Source organism: Panthera pardus, unplaced genomic scaffold, assembly GCF_024362965.1.
Source record: "Panthera pardus isolate Hobbes unplaced genomic scaffold, ASM2436296v1 HiC_scaffold_11, whole genome shotgun sequence".
In the NCBI taxonomy this organism is placed as follows: Eukaryota; Metazoa; Chordata; class Mammalia; order Carnivora; family Felidae; genus Panthera; species Panthera pardus.
In genome coordinates this window covers 81,216,009-81,234,747 of record NW_026526666.1, presented here as the reverse complement: position 1 = coordinate 81,234,747, position 18,739 = coordinate 81,216,009, and the positions used below count along the sequence as shown (strand labels likewise).

At 42.4% G+C, this 18,739-nt stretch overlaps 1 protein-coding gene across 1 annotated transcript in view; it reads right to left on the bottom strand.

Annotated features, from left to right (window-relative positions):
* Nucleotides 1-18,739, bottom strand: part of CSMD2 (CUB and Sushi multiple domains 2) — a 597,686-nt gene that overhangs the window by 80,016 nt on the left and 498,931 nt on the right. The window contains 5 exon segments of the mRNA XM_053897825.1: nucleotides 3,892-4,005; nucleotides 4,494-4,574; nucleotides 13,038-13,183; nucleotides 14,570-14,747; nucleotides 16,990-17,178. Of these exon segments, the coding sequence (XP_053753800.1) occupies nucleotides 3,892-4,005; nucleotides 4,494-4,574; nucleotides 13,038-13,183; nucleotides 14,570-14,747; nucleotides 16,990-17,178 (708 nt within the window).

Here is an 18,739-nt window from a genome sequence, read left to right as displayed (position 1 = left end):
AAAAGTGTCTGATTCTTGTCATAAGGGACTAGGATATCATTGGACAGGGCAATGGCTGAGGTATAAAGGAGTAGAACAAGCCAAAAGAAAAAAGGAAATTATATATTGAAGGGACTATGAATGGAAATACAACTTATGTGTATGGATTGGAAGATTTAATATTGTTAAGATGGCAATACTACCTAGACTGATGTATGGATTCAATTAAATCTCTACAAAAATCCCAGCTGGTTTCTTTACAGATCTTGATAAGCTGGTCCTAAAATTAATTTAGAAATTCAACAGATCTAGAATATGCAAAAGAAGAACACAGTTAAAGGACTCCCACTTCCTGATTTCAAACGGACTACAAAGCTACAGTAATCAGGATAGTATAGTGCTGGCATAAGATGATCAAGTCAGGAAGATGCCATCTATCTATCTATCTATCTATCTCACACTCATATTCCACATATGAGTGAAATCATACAGTGTTTGTCTTTCTCTGACTGACTTATTTCAGTTAGCATAACACTCTCTAGCTATATATGGTGGAATAATACTCAGCCATAAAAAAGAATGAAACCTTGCAATTTGCAATGACAGACGGAGCCAGAGAGTGTTATGCTAAGTGAAATAAGTAAGTTAGAGAAAGACAAACACTATATGATTTCACTCATATGTGGACTTTAAGAAACGAAACAAGTGAGCAAAAGGAAAGAGAGAGAGAGAGAGAGAGAGAGAGAGAGAGAGGGCAAACCGAGAAACAGACTCTTAACTACAGAGAACAAACTGATGGTTGCCAGAGGGGAGGTGAGTGAGGGGATAGGTTATGTAGGTGATGGGGATTAAGGAGTGCACTTGTGATGAGCACCAGGTGATGTATGGAAGTGTTCAATCATTGAATTCTATACTTGAAATTAATATTACACTGTATGTTAACTGGAATTTAAATTAAAAAAAAAAAGAATAGACTTACAGAAAAAAATAATAGAACTGAAGATCAAGAAATAAATCCCCAAATTTATGTAAGTCAACTAATTTTCAACAGGGTGCCAAGACAATTCAATGGGGGAAAGGATAGTCTTCCCAATAAATGGTGTCACAGCAACCGGATATCCATATGCAAAAGAATGAAGTTGGGCCCCTACCTCATGTTATATATAAAAATTAACTCAAAACATATCAAAAACCTGAATTTAAGAGCTAAAACTATTAACTCTTAGAAGAAAATACAGATGTAAATCTTCCATGGATTAGGCAACGGTTCCTTAGATATGACATGAAAAGCACAAACAGCCAAAGGAAAAAATATATATATTGAACATCATCAAAATTAAAAACTTTTGTACTTGAGGGGCACCTGGGTGGCTCAGTCAGTTAAGTGTCTGACTTAGTTTCAGCTCAAGTCATGATCTCACAGTTCACGAGTTCAAGACTTGCATCGGGCTCCACACTGCGCAGTCTGCTTGGGATTTTCTCTCTCTCTCTCTCTCTGCCCCCCCCCCCCCATGCACTTTCTCTCTCTCTCTGTCTCTCTCAAAATAAATAAAAATTAAAATAAAAAACCCACAAAAATCCTTTTGTACTTGAAAGAACATTATCAAGAAAGTGAAAAAACTGGGGTGCCTGGGCGGCTCAGTCGGTTAAGTGTCTGACTTTGGCTCAGGTTATGATCTCACGTCTTGTGAGTTTGGCCCCACACCAGGCTCAGCTCAGAGCCTGGACTGCTTTGGATTCTGTGTCTCCCTCTCTCTCTGCCCTCCTCTGCTCACACTTTCTCTCTCTCTCTCTCTCTCTCAAAAAAAAATAAGCATTACATTTATTTGAATAAATAAAAAGAAAGTGAAAAAAACACCAACAGAATGGGAAAAAATTTTCAAATCACATATCTGATAAGGCACTTGTATCTAGAATATATAAAGAATTCCTACAACTCAATGATGAAAAGATAAATAACCTAATTAAAATAGGCAAAGGATCTGAATAGGCATTTTTGCAAAGAGAATATAGAAATGGAAAGTAAGCATATGAAAAAATGCTCAACATCATTGGTCATCAGGAAAATACAAATCAAAACCACAATGAGATAGACACCCTTTATACCACAAGGATGGCTGTAATTTAAAAGACAGATAATAATAACAGAGAAGATGTGGAATAGTTGGAAACCTTATATACTGATGGCGGGAAAAAGATTCAGCCGCTGTGGAAAACAGTCTGGTCATTCCTCAAAAGGTTAAACACTGAGTCACCATATGACCCAGCAATTCCACTGGTAGCTATATACCTAAGAGAAATGACAACCCATGTTTACACAAAAACTTGTATATGAATGTTCACAGCAGCATTATTCATAACTGCCAGAAGTGGAAATAACCCAACTGTCCATCAACTGATGAATGGATAAACAAAATGTAGTACCTACACAACGGAACATCATTCGGCAATAAAGAGAAATGATGTACACTGACACATGCTACAACATGAATGAACCCTGAACACATTGTGCTGAGTGAAAGAAGTCAGTCACAAAGACTACCTATTGTAGTATTCATTTATATAAAAGATCTAAAATAGTCAATTTCATAGAGACATAAACTAGATTGGTGGTTGTCTAGAACTGCAGGAAGGAGGGTCTGGAAAGAAATGGGAGTTGACTGCTGAGGGGTCCAGGGTTAATTTTGAGGTGATGAAAATCTTCTGAAATTGTGTGATGGTTACAAAGCTCTGAATATACTAAAAACCATCAAACTATACACTTTAAATGGATGAATTACATGGTACATGAATTATATCCCAATAAAGCTGCTATTGTTAAAAAAAGAAAAAGCCAGTGAAGGGTCACATCTTGAGAAGCCAAGTACAACATCAAGTCCTAGACGGAAGTATGAGGCTGAGAACAGGAGTAAAGCCAAGAAGGCTGAAGCCATGTAGACACAGAAACAGAGCCAGAGATGAGAAACTAAGTCTGGAGCAAATCAGGGAGGTTCTGGAGCAAGATCAAAGCAACAGCCCACTTTTATTGGGGACTGGTTGTTTGGTGTGTGGGTAGGTCAGCTCAACTCATAGATAATGACTTTTTCTATGTATTGGCAGCTTAGTTCTAGGGCTGTGGCTTCTTTCTTTCTCACTAACAATCTATATTGCAGACTCTCTACTCTTGCCTTATGAGAAGTGGGGGAGAAGCCGACCTGTTTCTTCACAGACTACTAAAATATTATTTGGTAGCAATAGTACCAGAAGCAGTAGTAAGAATTTAATAGCCCGCATTGGGCAGTTACTATGTGCCAGACATAGTTCTAAAGTGCTTTACATCATTAACCCATTGAATTCCTCACAATAAGTCCATGGCATAAGTAATATCATTATCCTTATTTTAGAGATGAGAAAATTGAGGCATAGGACAGTTAAGTATCTTGTGCTAGGTCAGATGTCTGGTGAGTGGAGAGTATGGTTTTTGGTCTTAGTTGGGATACCTTGATGAAGCCATTCATCTTCTGTCAAGGCATCACACTAGAATGAAGACAACTCTTGGTTGCCTAGTTCAGCACACGGGACCTTGAGCATATCTGCACTCCAGTAGGGCCAGGTTGGTGTGCAAGCCCACCTCTTCCCAAGGTCCCAGAACTCTTCCTTCCAATGATCAGTATGCCGTTTCCAGAGAATACCAGTTAGAACAAAGGAAAACAGAAATAGAAGTGATCAAGTGGTCACTATGGTAATTTGTAGCCCCAGACCTAAGAGTAGGACAGAGAATCTCTCTAGAGCAATCGTTAATTCAAACAAACAGACATTCACCAAATGACCTCTTACTTTATGGGCAGGGACTGAGAATATAGGGAAGAGTAAGACAAAGGCTATGTTTTGGAGGAACTCCAGATCCATAAAGGCATGGCTCCGTGCAATTACCTTCACATATTGGGGGTGGTCCTTCAAACTGTAGGTAAGTTCCAAGTTTGCAGGTCAGGATTTCATTCCCTACCAAGGTGAAGCCAGGGAGGCACCTGTAGCGTACGATGTCACCTGCCAAAGAGAGACCAATATAGGGGTTCCCTGGAGAAGTCTGGACAGAGCATCCCTTAGTAGTTCAACCCACTTTTAGGCAAGGCAATCAGTGATGGGTTCCATTATGTTCAGATTTAAATAACCACTCAACTCCACTCAAATGACCCAGAAAACTGCTGCCTACTTCTCACAGCTCAGCCTTGCTAAGCCTAAGAATGTTTCCACATTCTAGGAACTTTTTATAGTGTCTTGTGTGGACTTATTTCTCAAAAACATACTGACTTGAATCACAGAAGAAAACTGCCTTCCTGTCTCCTCTGTCTAGCTATGGCTAAAAGGAAGTATTGGTATTTTTGGTGCAGACTCTGTTGACAGAACATTACCCATCTTGCACTGGGCCTACTGTTTCTCGTGGACTGGAGGGAGAGATGAGCCTTGCTGGCCAGCCCCACCCCAACCCAGTCCCTCCTCAACTGCACAGTCCTTGCTGGTTTGGGAGAGGGTACCTATGTTGAATTCTTCATTCTCTGTGACGACTTCAGCGTTGGGGAGGATGGTGGGAGGAGGGCATTTGGTGAGTGGATAAGCTGAAAAGACAGAAGCAGACAAGCCGGTGTAAGAACACCATTCTTGGGGCACGTAGCCATTTACTCGTTCAATCCCTCACCTTCTCCTTCCTCATTCATTCACATAGATCCTAGTGACTATTGATCTGTACACAGGGTAAGTTTAGCCAAGTACTGTTTCGCTTATCTGCTGTCATCTTTTTTTTTTTTTTTTTTTTTTTTTTCTGATGCGAAACCTAGGAGCCATATGGTAACACCAACAAAAAGAACAGAGAATCTAAGAAGTCAGTGATGGTCACTAGCACTGAACGAAGGGGCGAGAAGCATTTCCTGAGCACCTATTATAAGTCAGGCACCTTCACACACCTTTAACTCTCATGATGAACGAAGGGGCGAGAAGCATTTCCTGAGCACCTATTATAAGTCAGGCACCTTCACACACCTTTAACTCTCATGATGGCTGGTCCCCCTATGAGGCGTTCTTACTCTATTTATGAGGCAGCTGAGATTCAGAAAGGTTCAGTTACTTCTCCATGGTCATACAGGAAGTAAGTGGCACAGGGGGCTTGAATCCAGGTCTGGCTGCTCTCAAATCCCATATTCTTTCCACTGCTCAGCATCTAAGTACTGTGTGTGGCTCATGTGAGTGCCCATTAAAGCCAGCTGGTTTCCCTTCTGACCTTTGGCCAAACATCTCTGGCTTCGGTGGACTTTCCAAATGGAAAACCATCCCTCTGGGCAGAGACTGGATTGTGTGTGCATGGTGTTACTGAGGCAGAGCCCAATATGGGCTCATAACTTGGCTTCCGTTTACTACGTGGCATACAATTTGGTGCTATGTAAGTGTGAGCTGCTGTTGCCAGTGCTGCTGCTGTTAGGATGACTTCCAAAGTCACCCCAAACCCCGCTATGTTTTTTAAAAAAGAACATTCTCTTTAAAAAATTACAAATGTAATACATGATTGCTAGAGAAAATAGGAGATTTTCTATGAAAATAGTAGGAAGAAAATTAAAGTCCTCCACTGGTCATTCAGATAACCACTGTTAACCTTTTACTGTAAGTTCTTATAGTATATACTTTCTGCACATATATTTTTCTCTTACAACATTTGCAGTGTGTTGTGTACTTTGCGTTGATCCTTGTGCACTCACTCTTATATTGCAAGAATTTCCCTATGTAATTAAATTTCTTTAAAAAATTTTTTTCTAGAGAGAGTGCGAACAGGGGAGAGGGGCAGAGGGAGAGAGAGACGGAATCTTTAGCAGGCTCCACATTCAGCAAGGAGCCTGACATGGGGCTTGATCCCATGACCCATGGATCATGACCTGAACTGAAATCAAGAGTTGGATGCTCAACTGACTGAGCTACCCAGGCACCCTTGTAATTAAATTTCTTAAAAAAATGATTGAAATGAGTTCATAGGATTTAGTTGTATGATTGACTAGAATTTATTTAATAGATGCTCTATTATTAACCATTTAGGTTTCCACGGTTTTGCAATTTAAAATAAAACTGTGATAAACATCCTTCTATATATGCATCTTTTATGAGTTTTTTTCTTTTTCTTTTCTTTTTTTTTTTTTTTTAACTAGGAATGATTTCTGGATCATAGGGTAGTTCTATTTTTAACTTTCTGAGAAACCGCCATACTGTTTTTCACAGTGGTTGCACCCGTTTGCATTCCCACCAACGGTGTAAGAGGGTTCCCCTTTCTCCACATCCTCGCCAACACCTGTTGAACAACACCTGTGTTGTTAATTTTAGCCATTCTGACTGGCGTGAGGTGATATCTCATTGTAGTTTTGATTTCTGTTTCCCTTATGATAAGTGATGTTGAGGATCTTTTCATGTGTCTCTTGGCCACCTGTATGTCTTCTTTGGAAAGATGTCTGTTCATGTCTTCTGCCCATTTTGAAACTGGATTATTTGTTTTTTAGGCGTTGAGTTTTCCAAGTTGTTTATACGTTTTTGGATCCAACAATTACACTACTAGGTATTTACCCAAAGGATACAAAAATAATAATTCAAAGGGATACATGCACCCTGGTGTTTATGGCAGCATTATCAACAACAGCCAAATTATGGAAAGAGCCCCAATGTCCATTGACTGATGAACAGATAAAGAAGATGTGGTGTATATATATGATGGCATATTGCCCAACCATAAAAAGAATGGAACCTTGCCACTTGGAACTATGTGGATGGAGCTAAAGGGTATTATGTTAAGCGAAAGAAGTGAGAGAAAGATAAATACCATATTTCACTCATATGTGGAATTTAAGAAAAAAGACAAACATAGGGAGCAAACTGAGAGGCAAACCAAGAAACAGACTCTTAGCTATAGAGAACCAACCCATGGTTACCAGAGGAGAGGTAGGTGGGGGGTGGGGGACATGGGTTAAATAGGTGATGAGGATTAAGGAAGGCACTTGTTGTGATGAGCACCATGAGATGTAAGGAATTGTTGAATCTCTAAATTCTACACCTTAAACTAATATTATACTGTATATTAACTAATTGGAATTTAAATAAAAATTTGAAAAAAAGGAAAAAAACCAGGAATGATTAAAGCGTATGACCTTTTTAAAGTATGAGCATCTCCTACTGAACATCAATAATCTATTCTTGGAAATCAGACGTTCCATGTAAAGATGCTAAGTAGGTGCCTAACTTCCAGACAAAAATCGGTAACAAGAAATCCTCACTTAAACACAGCCTGAGTGTTTAATATATTGTGGTTACTAGTTTGATTGGGGTAGATTTCCCATTATATTAAAAAGAATTACACATTTCTGCTCAATGCAGAAAGCTGGTGGAATACTGAAAAACAAAAAAATGAAAATTCCCCAAGTCCCACCACCACCAGGCATAACCACCGTTAGCCTTTTGGTGCATGACCTTCGGTCTTTTACAGACAACCCCTCCTCCTCCCAGAGCACACACTACATCTACCATGTTATTGTTAAAGAACTCAAGGGCAGGGAGGACATTTGGACTCCTCTGTTTCACTTTGTCCCTACTTCCCTTGCTCCTTGGGGGTGAAGCCCTGATACAGCTTAATCAGATTCCAGTATAGGTTAACATGTTAACTGGTGGGGAGGGCTCACTGATTTACGACAAGTGGTAGCCAGCTCAGCAACAGCCATTGTGGGTCACTGCATGTTGTACCCTCTTATGGATTCTTTCTGGACATACTCTTTTCCATTCTATTGGATGTGCTGGGCTGGCCTTTCATATGAAGCTTTTAAAACCAAGTTAGTATATGAAGAGACATGTGGGCAGAGAGAGAAAATCCCAAGCAGGTGCCATGCTGTGAGCGCAGAGCCTGATGTGGGGCTCTATCCCATGAACCGTGAGATCATGACCTAAGCTGAAATCAAGAGTCGACGCTCAACCGACTGAGCCACATAGGTGCCCTGGATTGTTTCTAATTTACCAGTTTTAAGTCACAGTTCAAGGAATATCTTTATATACGTATCTTTACAGAATTCCTGGAAATAGGATTGGTGGGTCCTAGATCATTATTAATTAGAAATCTTGGCTGTAAGTAACACAAATCAACTCAGGGTAAGAATACGTGAAAAACAAAAAGCCTCTCAGAGAGGAGAGAATGCGAATGTGGATTTGTATACAGGCTTCATAAAGGTGGAGGACGAGGAACTGGGGTCCACCAGGAACCCAGGAAACCTTCCCCACATGTCTTGGTCACTTTCTTTCCACAAGTCAGAACTTTCTATTTCTCAGTCTACAAGGACAGGAGAAGACAGGCAATCCAGGGCACTTGGATTTATATTGTCCCTCTTCTGCAGATGAATCTAGAATCTCTTGGGTTCAACTTCAAGTTCCCGAGAGAGGACACCTGATTCCCTCTGCTGGAGTCAGGTCAGGGCCCACCTATGGTTCAAGCCACTGTGGCTGGGGTTGGCGGTGGACATGGAGTGGGGCAGAATATACAAACATAGTTGACAATTGCCCATGTGAGAGAGGCAGCTAAGGAGATCATTACGAGCTCTGCAGACAACCAAAAATGTTTGACTGTGGCTGATCACATTGTGTATAGCTTTTTGATATGCATTTTCACACTGCCCACCACCAAGGGAGCATCTTCCTGCAATCTTCCCACCAGGATTATCATTTTAAACATTATTACAGGTTATTCTCTAATATTAAGAGCCTACTTTTTCCATTTAATGCTTTTTGCTTTGAAGGCTACTCTTTGATTGCTATTGTTGTTTGTATTTGCCAAATACATCACTACCCATCCTTTTATGTTCAAACTGTCACTGTACCTTAGTAGTGTTCCCGGATGGAAAATACAGCTAAATTTTATTTAACCTAATCTAAGAGTCTTTGCGTTTTTCATAGGGAATTGGGCTTTGATAAATTTGTATTTGCCATAGTAACTGAACGATTTTATTTTATTGTTTTATTCTGCACTGTCTGTATCTTTGTTCCTATAGTTTCCGTTGCTTTCCACCTTTTGTATATGAGCTATGTTTTGCTTACTTTTTTTCTTTCAGTGATTTAAAAGTGCTATAACCTATTTTTAACTTCTTAGTGACTAAAATATATACTCAGAACCCTGATTTTTCTAATTATCAAAGTTAGTAATTGAATAATATCTACTGATTCTACCCCCATGAGAGAAAAGGATATTTCCTTTCTCCTATACCTCTTCTAACTACTTGGGTATTTGTTAATATGAAATGATTTCTTAAAAATATTAAAGAATTATTTGTATTCTGTTTGGAATCTATGTTTTCAATTATTATTGCTTAAATCTGTGGTTAGCTAGTTAGTGCTTCCATTTTAACCTTTCATACAACTTCTCTGAATTGAGTTATTGGTTCATTCCTCAGTGGGTGGCTACATCCTTGAGGAACAATTCAAATTGAGATGTGGGTGACAATGATTTTAAGCTCTTGGATGTCTGCAGATGACTGTCTCTTGCCTTCACATGTGACGTTCCAAAGTGTCTTTTGCCTTAAACATCTATAAAAATGCCTCTTTTATTTTCTGGAATTGAATGCCAAGAATAATTAGGCACAGGATTGTTGATTTTGGCTCCCTGTAGTTAACTTTCTCAGCCTGGATTCTGGTAGATTTCTTCTACCTTTCAGCCTTGAGATTTGAAAAACTTGCCAGGCTGGTTTTGATTTCTCCTGGTATGTAGTGAGCTCTTTTGTTCTATACGCACAGTTTTTCCCTCATCTCAGAAGAGTTTTATTTTATTATTTCTATTCCATCTGGCTCTTTTTGTCATAGATACTTTTTAATCAGTATGTTCTTTGTTTACTGGATCTATTTGCCATTCTCTCCTCTATAATTTTCAAATATTTGCTCACTTTCTTCTTTGTGTTGGGCTTTTATTCCACATCTCTGAACTGTTTTTCTGCACTGTTGATTCTGCTCTTTGTTGATTCTTATGCCAATTTAATTGTGCTGCTACATTTGTTTTTTAAACTTTTTTTAAAATTATCTAGCTCCCCTTGTAAATAAAAATTTTAATTTGAAACTATCACAAAGGTATAAGAAAAGTTGGCAGCATCGTACAAAAAACATTTTTCATGAACCAGAAGAAAGTAAGTGACCGACATTATGCTCCATAACCACAGAGTATTTTAGTGTGCATTTCCAACAAACAAGCACATTACCCTGAAAAACCACATACAAGCACTAAAAGCAGGAAATTACCTCTGATATGGTACTTCCAACTAGTCACCATGTCCACTAGTGTTTTACCACTTGCCCTAGTAAAATCCTTAATAGCAAAATGATCCAGTTCAGAATCATACACTGTATTTCGTTGTCATGTCCTTTTAGTCTGGAAGAGTCCCAAAGTCTTTCCTTGACCTTCATGGCATTTACACTTTTGAAGATTCTATGGCAGTTAATTGCTAGTCTGTAATACTATTTTACATTACCCTCACTTTACGTTTGACACATTCCTCATAGCTGGATTCAAGTTGTGCATCTTTATTGGACTATCACAGAGGGGATGCTGGGTTCTTCTCTTTGTACCCAGTCTGGTGGGGTACGATTTCAGTTTGTCCTGTTATTCATGATGCTCACCTGGATCACTTAAGTAAGGTGCTGTCCTCCAGGCTTCTCCACTCTAAAGCTGTTCTTTTTTCCCTTTGCGATTATCGTGTGAGGAGATAGTTTGAAGGTATGGAAATACTCTGTTCCTTATAATATTTTAATTAATAACTGTTTAACTAACTTATACCTGTTTGGATATACATGGTGTCCTGGTTTATTCAATCAGCTACAGTTTGTTACCAATATTAATTCCTTGGATGCTCAAATTATCCCCATTATGGTCACTGGGAGCCCCTTCAAGCCCGTGTCTATGTCCCTCTGTCACGTCTGCATCATTCCTTGAGTAGTTCCTTGCTTTCTGCCATAAAATGTTCCAGGCTCATCTTGTACTTTCTCTGCCTCAGTCCTGGAGTCAGCATTTCTTTAAGGTGTTTTGGTCCATTCAAGTGAAAATGGTATTGGAAACCAGTAACTGGAGCTAGATGTGTTCATTGCTATTGAGGAGTCATTACTTCAAAGCCCTTTTAGTGGAAAGAGTTAAAGGATGTATGTACGTGTACACACCCACGTTTACACCCTTATCTCCTTCTATATCTGTATGTACATATTGAAAACCATAGCTCACATTGATACCTCCAATTCCAACCCAATTCCCTGGGTATATTCAAGTTTTTGTTCTTTCCATATTTCTAACCCTCTTCTCTTTCAGTGAGACACCTGTTGTCCTTGATATAGTCACTTATCTGATCAGTCACCTGTAGGGAACTGAGTTCCCATCTCTCCTGCCACAGCCCCCTTACATGAGTACCCTACACACTGCATCCCCCACCCCAGGCTCTGATGGATCCTCAGTGTGGATACCCTCCTCATTCTGCTGGGGCTCCTACCCCACATGGATGTTCCTTCCATTTGCTCAGAGCCTGGACACCCCATGCCAGCCCTGTCCCTGGGCAGCGTGGACTCCCTCTCCCCTCTGACACCCCAGCCTGGCTCACGCCCTGAAGGCATGGGTGGCACTTTGCTTCGTCCCATTTAACAGCTTTAGGACTCAATTGTTCAGGAAGGGAAGACATTTAGCTCCCCTTTTATTTATCTCTTATTTGGAGATCTCTTATTTGGAGTCCATATTGTCTAGACTTCTATGCTTTCCAAAATTTACTTCTACTTCCTAAACTATATGTTTTCAAGGGCATTTTTCTCTGCAATTCAAATCCTATTTTCTCATTAAAAAATGTTCATAGGTCTCTTTAAGGTGCTTGTCTTTTATACTTATTAGTCCTTATATGGGAAGGAATTTATTTAGAGCTAATATTTGCCTACAGAAAGGCAGACATTCTTTCCCCCACACCAGTCCTGCTCCCCAATCTCCATGTCTACCTCCCTCTTTTTCTTTAGTTCTTGTCTCAGATATCGCCTTGCAACAGGTTTTCCACAATTATTCTACATGAAGCAGAGTTCCCCACCTTTCATTTGCTATCTTATTTGTTTCCTTCATAGCAACTTATTACAAATTGCAAAGATTTTATTTGTCTGCTTATTGGTTTGTTATCTCTCTCTCCTTGGAGGAAGAAAGCTCTATGGGGAGCAGGCATTTCACAGAGCAGGAAGCATGAATAGTCAATGAAGATATGAAAGGATGCTCACCTCATCATTAACATAAGAGTGAAATGCTATTTCATGAATCCACCAGATTGGCAAAAATTTAAAAATCTGATAAAACCCAGTGTTTGCAAGATGGAGCCAGGAATAAAGTCAAGCTTTCCCGATTTCCAGTTCAAATATATGTAATGCTCTGCAAACTGTAATATGGAGGATTATTCTATAGATGGACACAAGCCCACAGAGAACTTTCTATAAGTTTTTCTCTGCTATATCCACTATAACAAAAATGAGGAAGTATCCGGGTCCGCAACTTGGGGCTCTCAGAAGAAAACTGGCTGCCGATAAGGACAAACCTACCCTGAGTTGTTCATGCTCCTCCTGCTTGAATTCTCCATGACTTCACTTGTGCACAGCACTTCCTGTGAGGTCAACAGAAGCCGTGGATTCCAGCGGAGTGGGACAGCCCTCTAGAGGGTGCCAAGGGACATGCTGGGGCACAAGTAAGTGGAAAACCCAGCCAGTGAGTGAATGTGAACCAGCTGGGTGAGAAGCCTCATCCTGCTGCCTCTAAGCTTGGATTTGGCACCAAGGGTCAGCATCATGTGCCTCTCTGCCCTAGAGTGTGTGTGAAGGAGGAAAACTTACAAGTATGGAGCCCCGTGCTAGGAGATTTCACATAGGTGAATACATAGAAGTCTTATAACTCCAAGGACACCGAGGCTGAGAAGCTATGTAACTCATTCAGAATCACACAATTGCGAATAGTGGAGCCAGGGGTCAAGTGCAGCCCTGATTCAAGAGCATAGTGCCCCTCTCTCACACCAGGCTTCCATACTGACCAGAGAAGGCTATGGCGAAGATCCCACCCATAGCCGCATCACGGTGGAACTTGAGCAGGACCTGGTTGGATGAGCTATGCACTGTTTTCTTGGCCAAGCTTCGGCTGAAGACTCCAAGCTGTGGAGCTGTCTGCTGAGGCCCATCCCTGCACATAGGAAAGAAGGTGCTGGCATGTCATGGGTTACCATGGCTGCCTGCTCCACCCGGTTCCATCAGTGGCCCTCAAAGAGACCTGGAGTGGGAGGCTGTGACTCTTCTTGTGCTTGACACTGTCTTTCTCCAATGTCCTGTAGACCTCCCTCTAATCTCTCCCAACTCAGTCTGCTGACAAAGCTGATAGAGCCAGCAAGGCTCACACTGACTCCTCATTCACCTGATTCTTCACCAGCCCAGCCTCCATAATGGGCTTGGGGGCAACAGTCTCACCCAAGAAGCCACTGGAGCCACTGGGCAGGGATGCAGGTCTTATCACAGGTTCTCTGAGACTGAGCAGCAGTAGGATGGGGCTGAGGAAGAGCTGCAGGAAGCTCATGTTACTATCTATGCCAGCCCCACTTCCTTGTCCCCAAGCAGAGATATCCCCAGTTGTCCTTCTAGGCAAAGGATTTCTTCCCTGGAAAGGTATCTAGTCCCTCCTATCTGTTCTTAGCCATAGCCTGGAAAGGAAACTGGAAATTAATCCAGGGCAGTCTGATTATGGTTATCCAGCCCTGGGAATTTGGGCAAGAGAATCCCACGATCCCCTGCTGATTCCCAGAATGGCAGTAACTCCCAAACAAAAAAATTTTTAAATTATATATTTGTCCAAAGATCCGGTGGTTTGGAAAGGATTGTCTAGGAGACTACACTTATTGATTAATAATTCATTTTCCCATTTTAAAATTCATTCAAGATATTCTAACTCTCACTCAGTGTGGAATCGTCAATTTGGTAACCAGTAAGCCACATGTGGCTGTTTACATTTAATTAAAATTAAATAAAGTTTAAAAGTCAGTTCCTCAGTCACTCTAGACACATTCAAGTACTCAATGGCCACCTGTAGCTGGTGGCTATGGTACTGAACAGCACAGATACAGAATGTTTCCATTACTGCTGAATGTTGTGTTGGACAATACTGGCTCAGCAGGAGATGATCAGTGGGACTTCACAGAATTCTACCCCCAAACTGTTGCTAGTCTGGGTAGCTTATGTTAGGTAAATGTAGGATTTTGGTTTGGACTCTGGAAAAACTGAGAAAAGTTTGTGTAGCTATGACCATTCCTATTCACACACCCACCCACTTGTCCTCTGACCCCGAGGTGGGACTCCAGGTTGGAAATCACTGCCCTGCCATTCCTCTCCCTTCCAGGAGTCACAAAAGGTAATTTGAAACTGAGCCCTCATTTACTACGTTTATTTGAAAGCCAGGAGGTGGACGACCACTTAAAACCATGCAGCTCTTGGTTTTCTAAACAAAGAAATGAGTAACCCCAGTTTAGAGCCCAATTAAAACCCCTTTCTAATTGGCTGTCGACATGGCAGCTGGCCCTACCAGACAGTGATGAAGTCTCCGGAGGGTTCTGTCTGCAGCAGGCTGAGGTTGAGGCGGACGCCATGACCAATGGGCACGGTGATCAGCCAGACACAGTCTTGGGAGCTGGAGTATGGACTGGGGAAGCCCGGGGAGTACACAGTGCCATTGGAAGAGGTGATGTTCCCACCACAGGGGACTGCCAGGGAAGGGACACAAACACAGATGAGTGTGGGAGATCACCCCCCACCTGAAAATTCAGATGACTTCCTTACAAAGTGTAGGCACCCAGCACAAATTATCCTGCTCAGGGAGGTCAGGAGGCATGGGGAGAGGTGATGGGGCTGCAGATGACCGTGTGTGGTTTTCCCCATTGGTTCTAGCACACCACTCCCCATCTGGCCCCTGACCTTCAGAGCACATGCCTCTGGGGGCCAGCCTCAGCCCCTGGACTCTCTCTTCTTCTTGTGGATGAGACCAGCCCAGCAGGAAGGACCCACTGGAGCTCTCCCCTCTCCCTTCCTAGGAATGGAGAGGAGGAAAGAATTCAGAGTCAGGGCTGTAGTTCTTTTGCTGGGATGAACTAGGAAATTATGGGAGTATTTCTCTCTCTCTCTTTATTTGCTTCAAGATTCTTAGAGTGGTACATTTGGTCTTGACCTAAGAGATGAGGATTCTTGTAGTGAAGACCAAAGTTGGGTTCAAATCATGGCTAAACCATTTATTGGCTGGATGGCCCTAGACATTAGTTTAGACTCTTTCATCACCTGTGAAATGGGAATAAGGGTATCCCCATGTAGAACTGTGGTGGTGGTTCCATAAACTGAGGCAAGTAAAATATCCAGCTTGGTACTCAGCTCACAGAGAAGGCATTTGCTGCATAGATATGATCTTCTATCCCTATTTTCCTGTCCCTTGAAAGTAACACCCAATTTTAGGTTCACTCCGATGTAGGGTTTGGGTAAGGGGATGAAGAGGCCATGAAGTCTCCATAATGTTCTGATTCAGTCACCAGGGAGGAGAAAAAAGGGCAAACAAACAAACATACATACAAACACCCCCTGGTCCAGACTAATGAGTACATGTGGCTGGCATGAGGCAACAAGCAGACATCTGGATGGGGGCAGACCAAAGCGAAGAGAAAGAATCCCAATGCCTCTAGGCAGAAGATATGGTTCCTGTGAATGCACATGCATCCTGAAAGGGGTATGCATGGACACACCCCCTTTCCTACACATACTGGACATCCACTCAGTGTCAGTGTCAGGCGCATCCTGGGGAAATGAAGGGGAGCAAGGTTACCGTGGCACATGGTTTTGCTCTGTAGCACTCACAGCCCACTGGGATACAGCTAAGTAGATTGGTGTTTACAGCATAGGGTGGAACACGCTGTCAACACGGAATGCCACGGGAACAACTGGAGGACCCCTCCTCTGGTCTTGTGATGGTGGGCAAGGATTCTTGGTATTATTTCCATTTAGACTCAGACCTGAGGGATGACAAGGCTAAGTAGACAAGGCAAGAGAGGAGAGTGATGTTCTGTGAGGGAGGGACAGCATGTACTAAGAACCAGAGGCAAGAGAACAGGGCACACTGGGATGACTGCAAGTATTTCAGCTTCAGACATAAAATCTGCGAGCGTGGAGAATCCTGGGGGGTATGCAGGGGCCAGGCCCTGAGGGACATGGTGCGTTACCTAAAAGAGTTAGGAATTTACCCCAAGAGAGATGAGGATGCCTTGCTGGATTCTGAGCAGGGGAGTATCTGGAGTATGTTGATGGTTTTGAAGATGCACACTGGCTACACTCGGAAAAATGGATTGAGGAGGGCAAGACTGAAGGCTGGGAGACCAGTGAGGAGCCTCATCAGAGTGGTGGCCTGGATTAAGGCAGAGGCAGTAGATAGAGAGAAGTGGATGCATTTGAAAGGTAATCAGGATGTAGAATTATCAAGACTTGGTGAATAAGTCACAAGGGGGAGAGGGAGGGGCCCAAATAGGGCCAAGTAACCAGGTGACTAAAGGTGCCCTTCACTAGATGGATTTCCATTGAATGACAGAAAAACGATGCCTTTAATTTCTAATATATTAGGATTTAGGTGCCTCTGGATAAGTGAAGCTCTTTAAAAAGTTTTTGGATATACAAGTGTAGATCTCAGGAAAGAGATAAAGATTACAGAGTCTTCCCTTCTGATGGGTTGGGTTTCCCAAGGGTTGAATAGGTATTCCCTTGGCTGTGGCCCACATTTCCTCCAGGTCCTCCCAAGGTTGGCCCAGAGGTCTGTGCCTAGGACTCTTTGCCCAGACAGGCTGGGTCCTTTCCATATGAAAACAGGATGGACAAGTTTTTCCTGGACTCCCCAGCATGGGTGCTTCCATGGGGCATGGGAGTACTCTGATCAGTCTCCTTAGGAGGAGTCACTAGGGATGAGGAGGGACATACCTTCACACCTGGGTAGGGGGTGGTCCCAATTCCGGTTGGTGCCATGTTGACATGTGAGGACGGGGTGGCCCATCAGTTGATATCCTGGCAGGCACTCGAAGGTCACTGATTGTCCAACATTGTAGCCAGCTCCCCTCACAATGCCATTGGCAAAGGGCTCTGGGTCTGGGCACTCTTGAAGTTCATAGGCTGGAAAAGATCAGGAGAGAAGGTTACTTTATTCTCTTTGGACATTTTCCCCTCAACCAGAATATAGGAGCAGCAGAAAGTAAGCATAATGGTGAAGCACCAAGACTTGGACTCCGATGGACCTTTGTCATTTACTAGTTGTTGGCTTTGGGTAAGACATTTAATTTTTCTCTGCCTCTGTTTTCCTATTTAGAAAATGGTTATTGTGAGGATTAAGTGGGAAATTATATGCATAGTACAGTATGGCACATAGTAAGAGCTAAATAAATGTTATCTGTTATGACTGTCTCCATGGGAGAAAGAGGTTTAGGGAAGACAATGCTAGGTTGAACCCTTATTCATTGAGTACCTGCTTGGGGCCAGGCATTGACCTTGGTTCTTTCATGTGGATCATCTCATTTAATCCTGACAACCATGTTCTAGATCACAAACAAAGGAAGCAGTCAGGGGAGGACTTGAGTGGGGTCTTTCTGACTCTGAGAAACTAGAACCTTTCAAGATGGAGGGAACTTGGCAGGAGTAAGTCAATCTTGTGACTAGAAGAAAAGCTTTTCAGAGGGAATTGTTAGATAAAAAGGAATATGTGTGACTGTAATACAAAGAGGTCCCTCCAAAGAGCAAGAAAGCAACTTCCTTGAGAATAGGTGAGTCCAACTCAAAAGGAGATACCTTGATGGAAGTACTGGAGGCCTGTCCCAACAGGGAGGGGTTGCAGAGGGGTTTACTGAGCATGTGCACAGAGCATAGACTCTGATTAATTGGATCCACAGGAAAAAGAACAGCTGTTGTGTCCGGAATCAGGCCCACCCTACACAGGAAACTGGCAGTGGGGTAGACAGAGCTTTCCACAGTGGAAATTCTCAGTGGGAGTTGAGATCAAATGAATGCTCCATGGAAGTGGATGAATTCATTACATGTAATAACAACATAAATAACAATGATCACGAAGCTGACATTTTCAGAGCCCTCCTTCTGGGATGGTGACTATGTTGTGTATTTCCAGTCAACATCTTCCTGAGGGAGGCCTCAGTGGGAGGAACCGGGCAGGTTTCACTGGGAAATCATTGAGGTAATTGCCTGTGTCAAAAAATGGAGCGGCTGTGGTGGGAGGGGGTGGCTGGTCAGCCAAAGAAGACACGTGGCCCTGACAGTAGCAAGGGGTACTGGGCAATTTGGCAAATGAAGGTTAGTAGAAGCAGGGAGCCTGTGGCCCAGTGAGGTGACTGAATGAATGGACTGGGTCTCTATAGAAAAGCCTCAGTGGGAACTTGTGGACCCAGCAATGGTGAGGAGCCAGAAGAGAGTGGCTTCACATCAGAAGCTAGGAGCAGCCAGAGGGAGAGTCTCTTATAGGAACTTTCTCATGTGGAAGGAGCTGGGTTTTTCAGAAAGAGAGACACTTAAGTGAGAGTACTTGGACTGCTTTCAAAAATCTCAGAGCCTGTTCTAGCAGAAGAAGCTTCAAAGAGAGAGGTTGGGCCTATAGGCAGAAATGAACCCAAAGAGTGATTAGCTCTCCTAAAGAAGCACTCCTCAGGGAGAGCAGCTGGGTTTGCCCCAC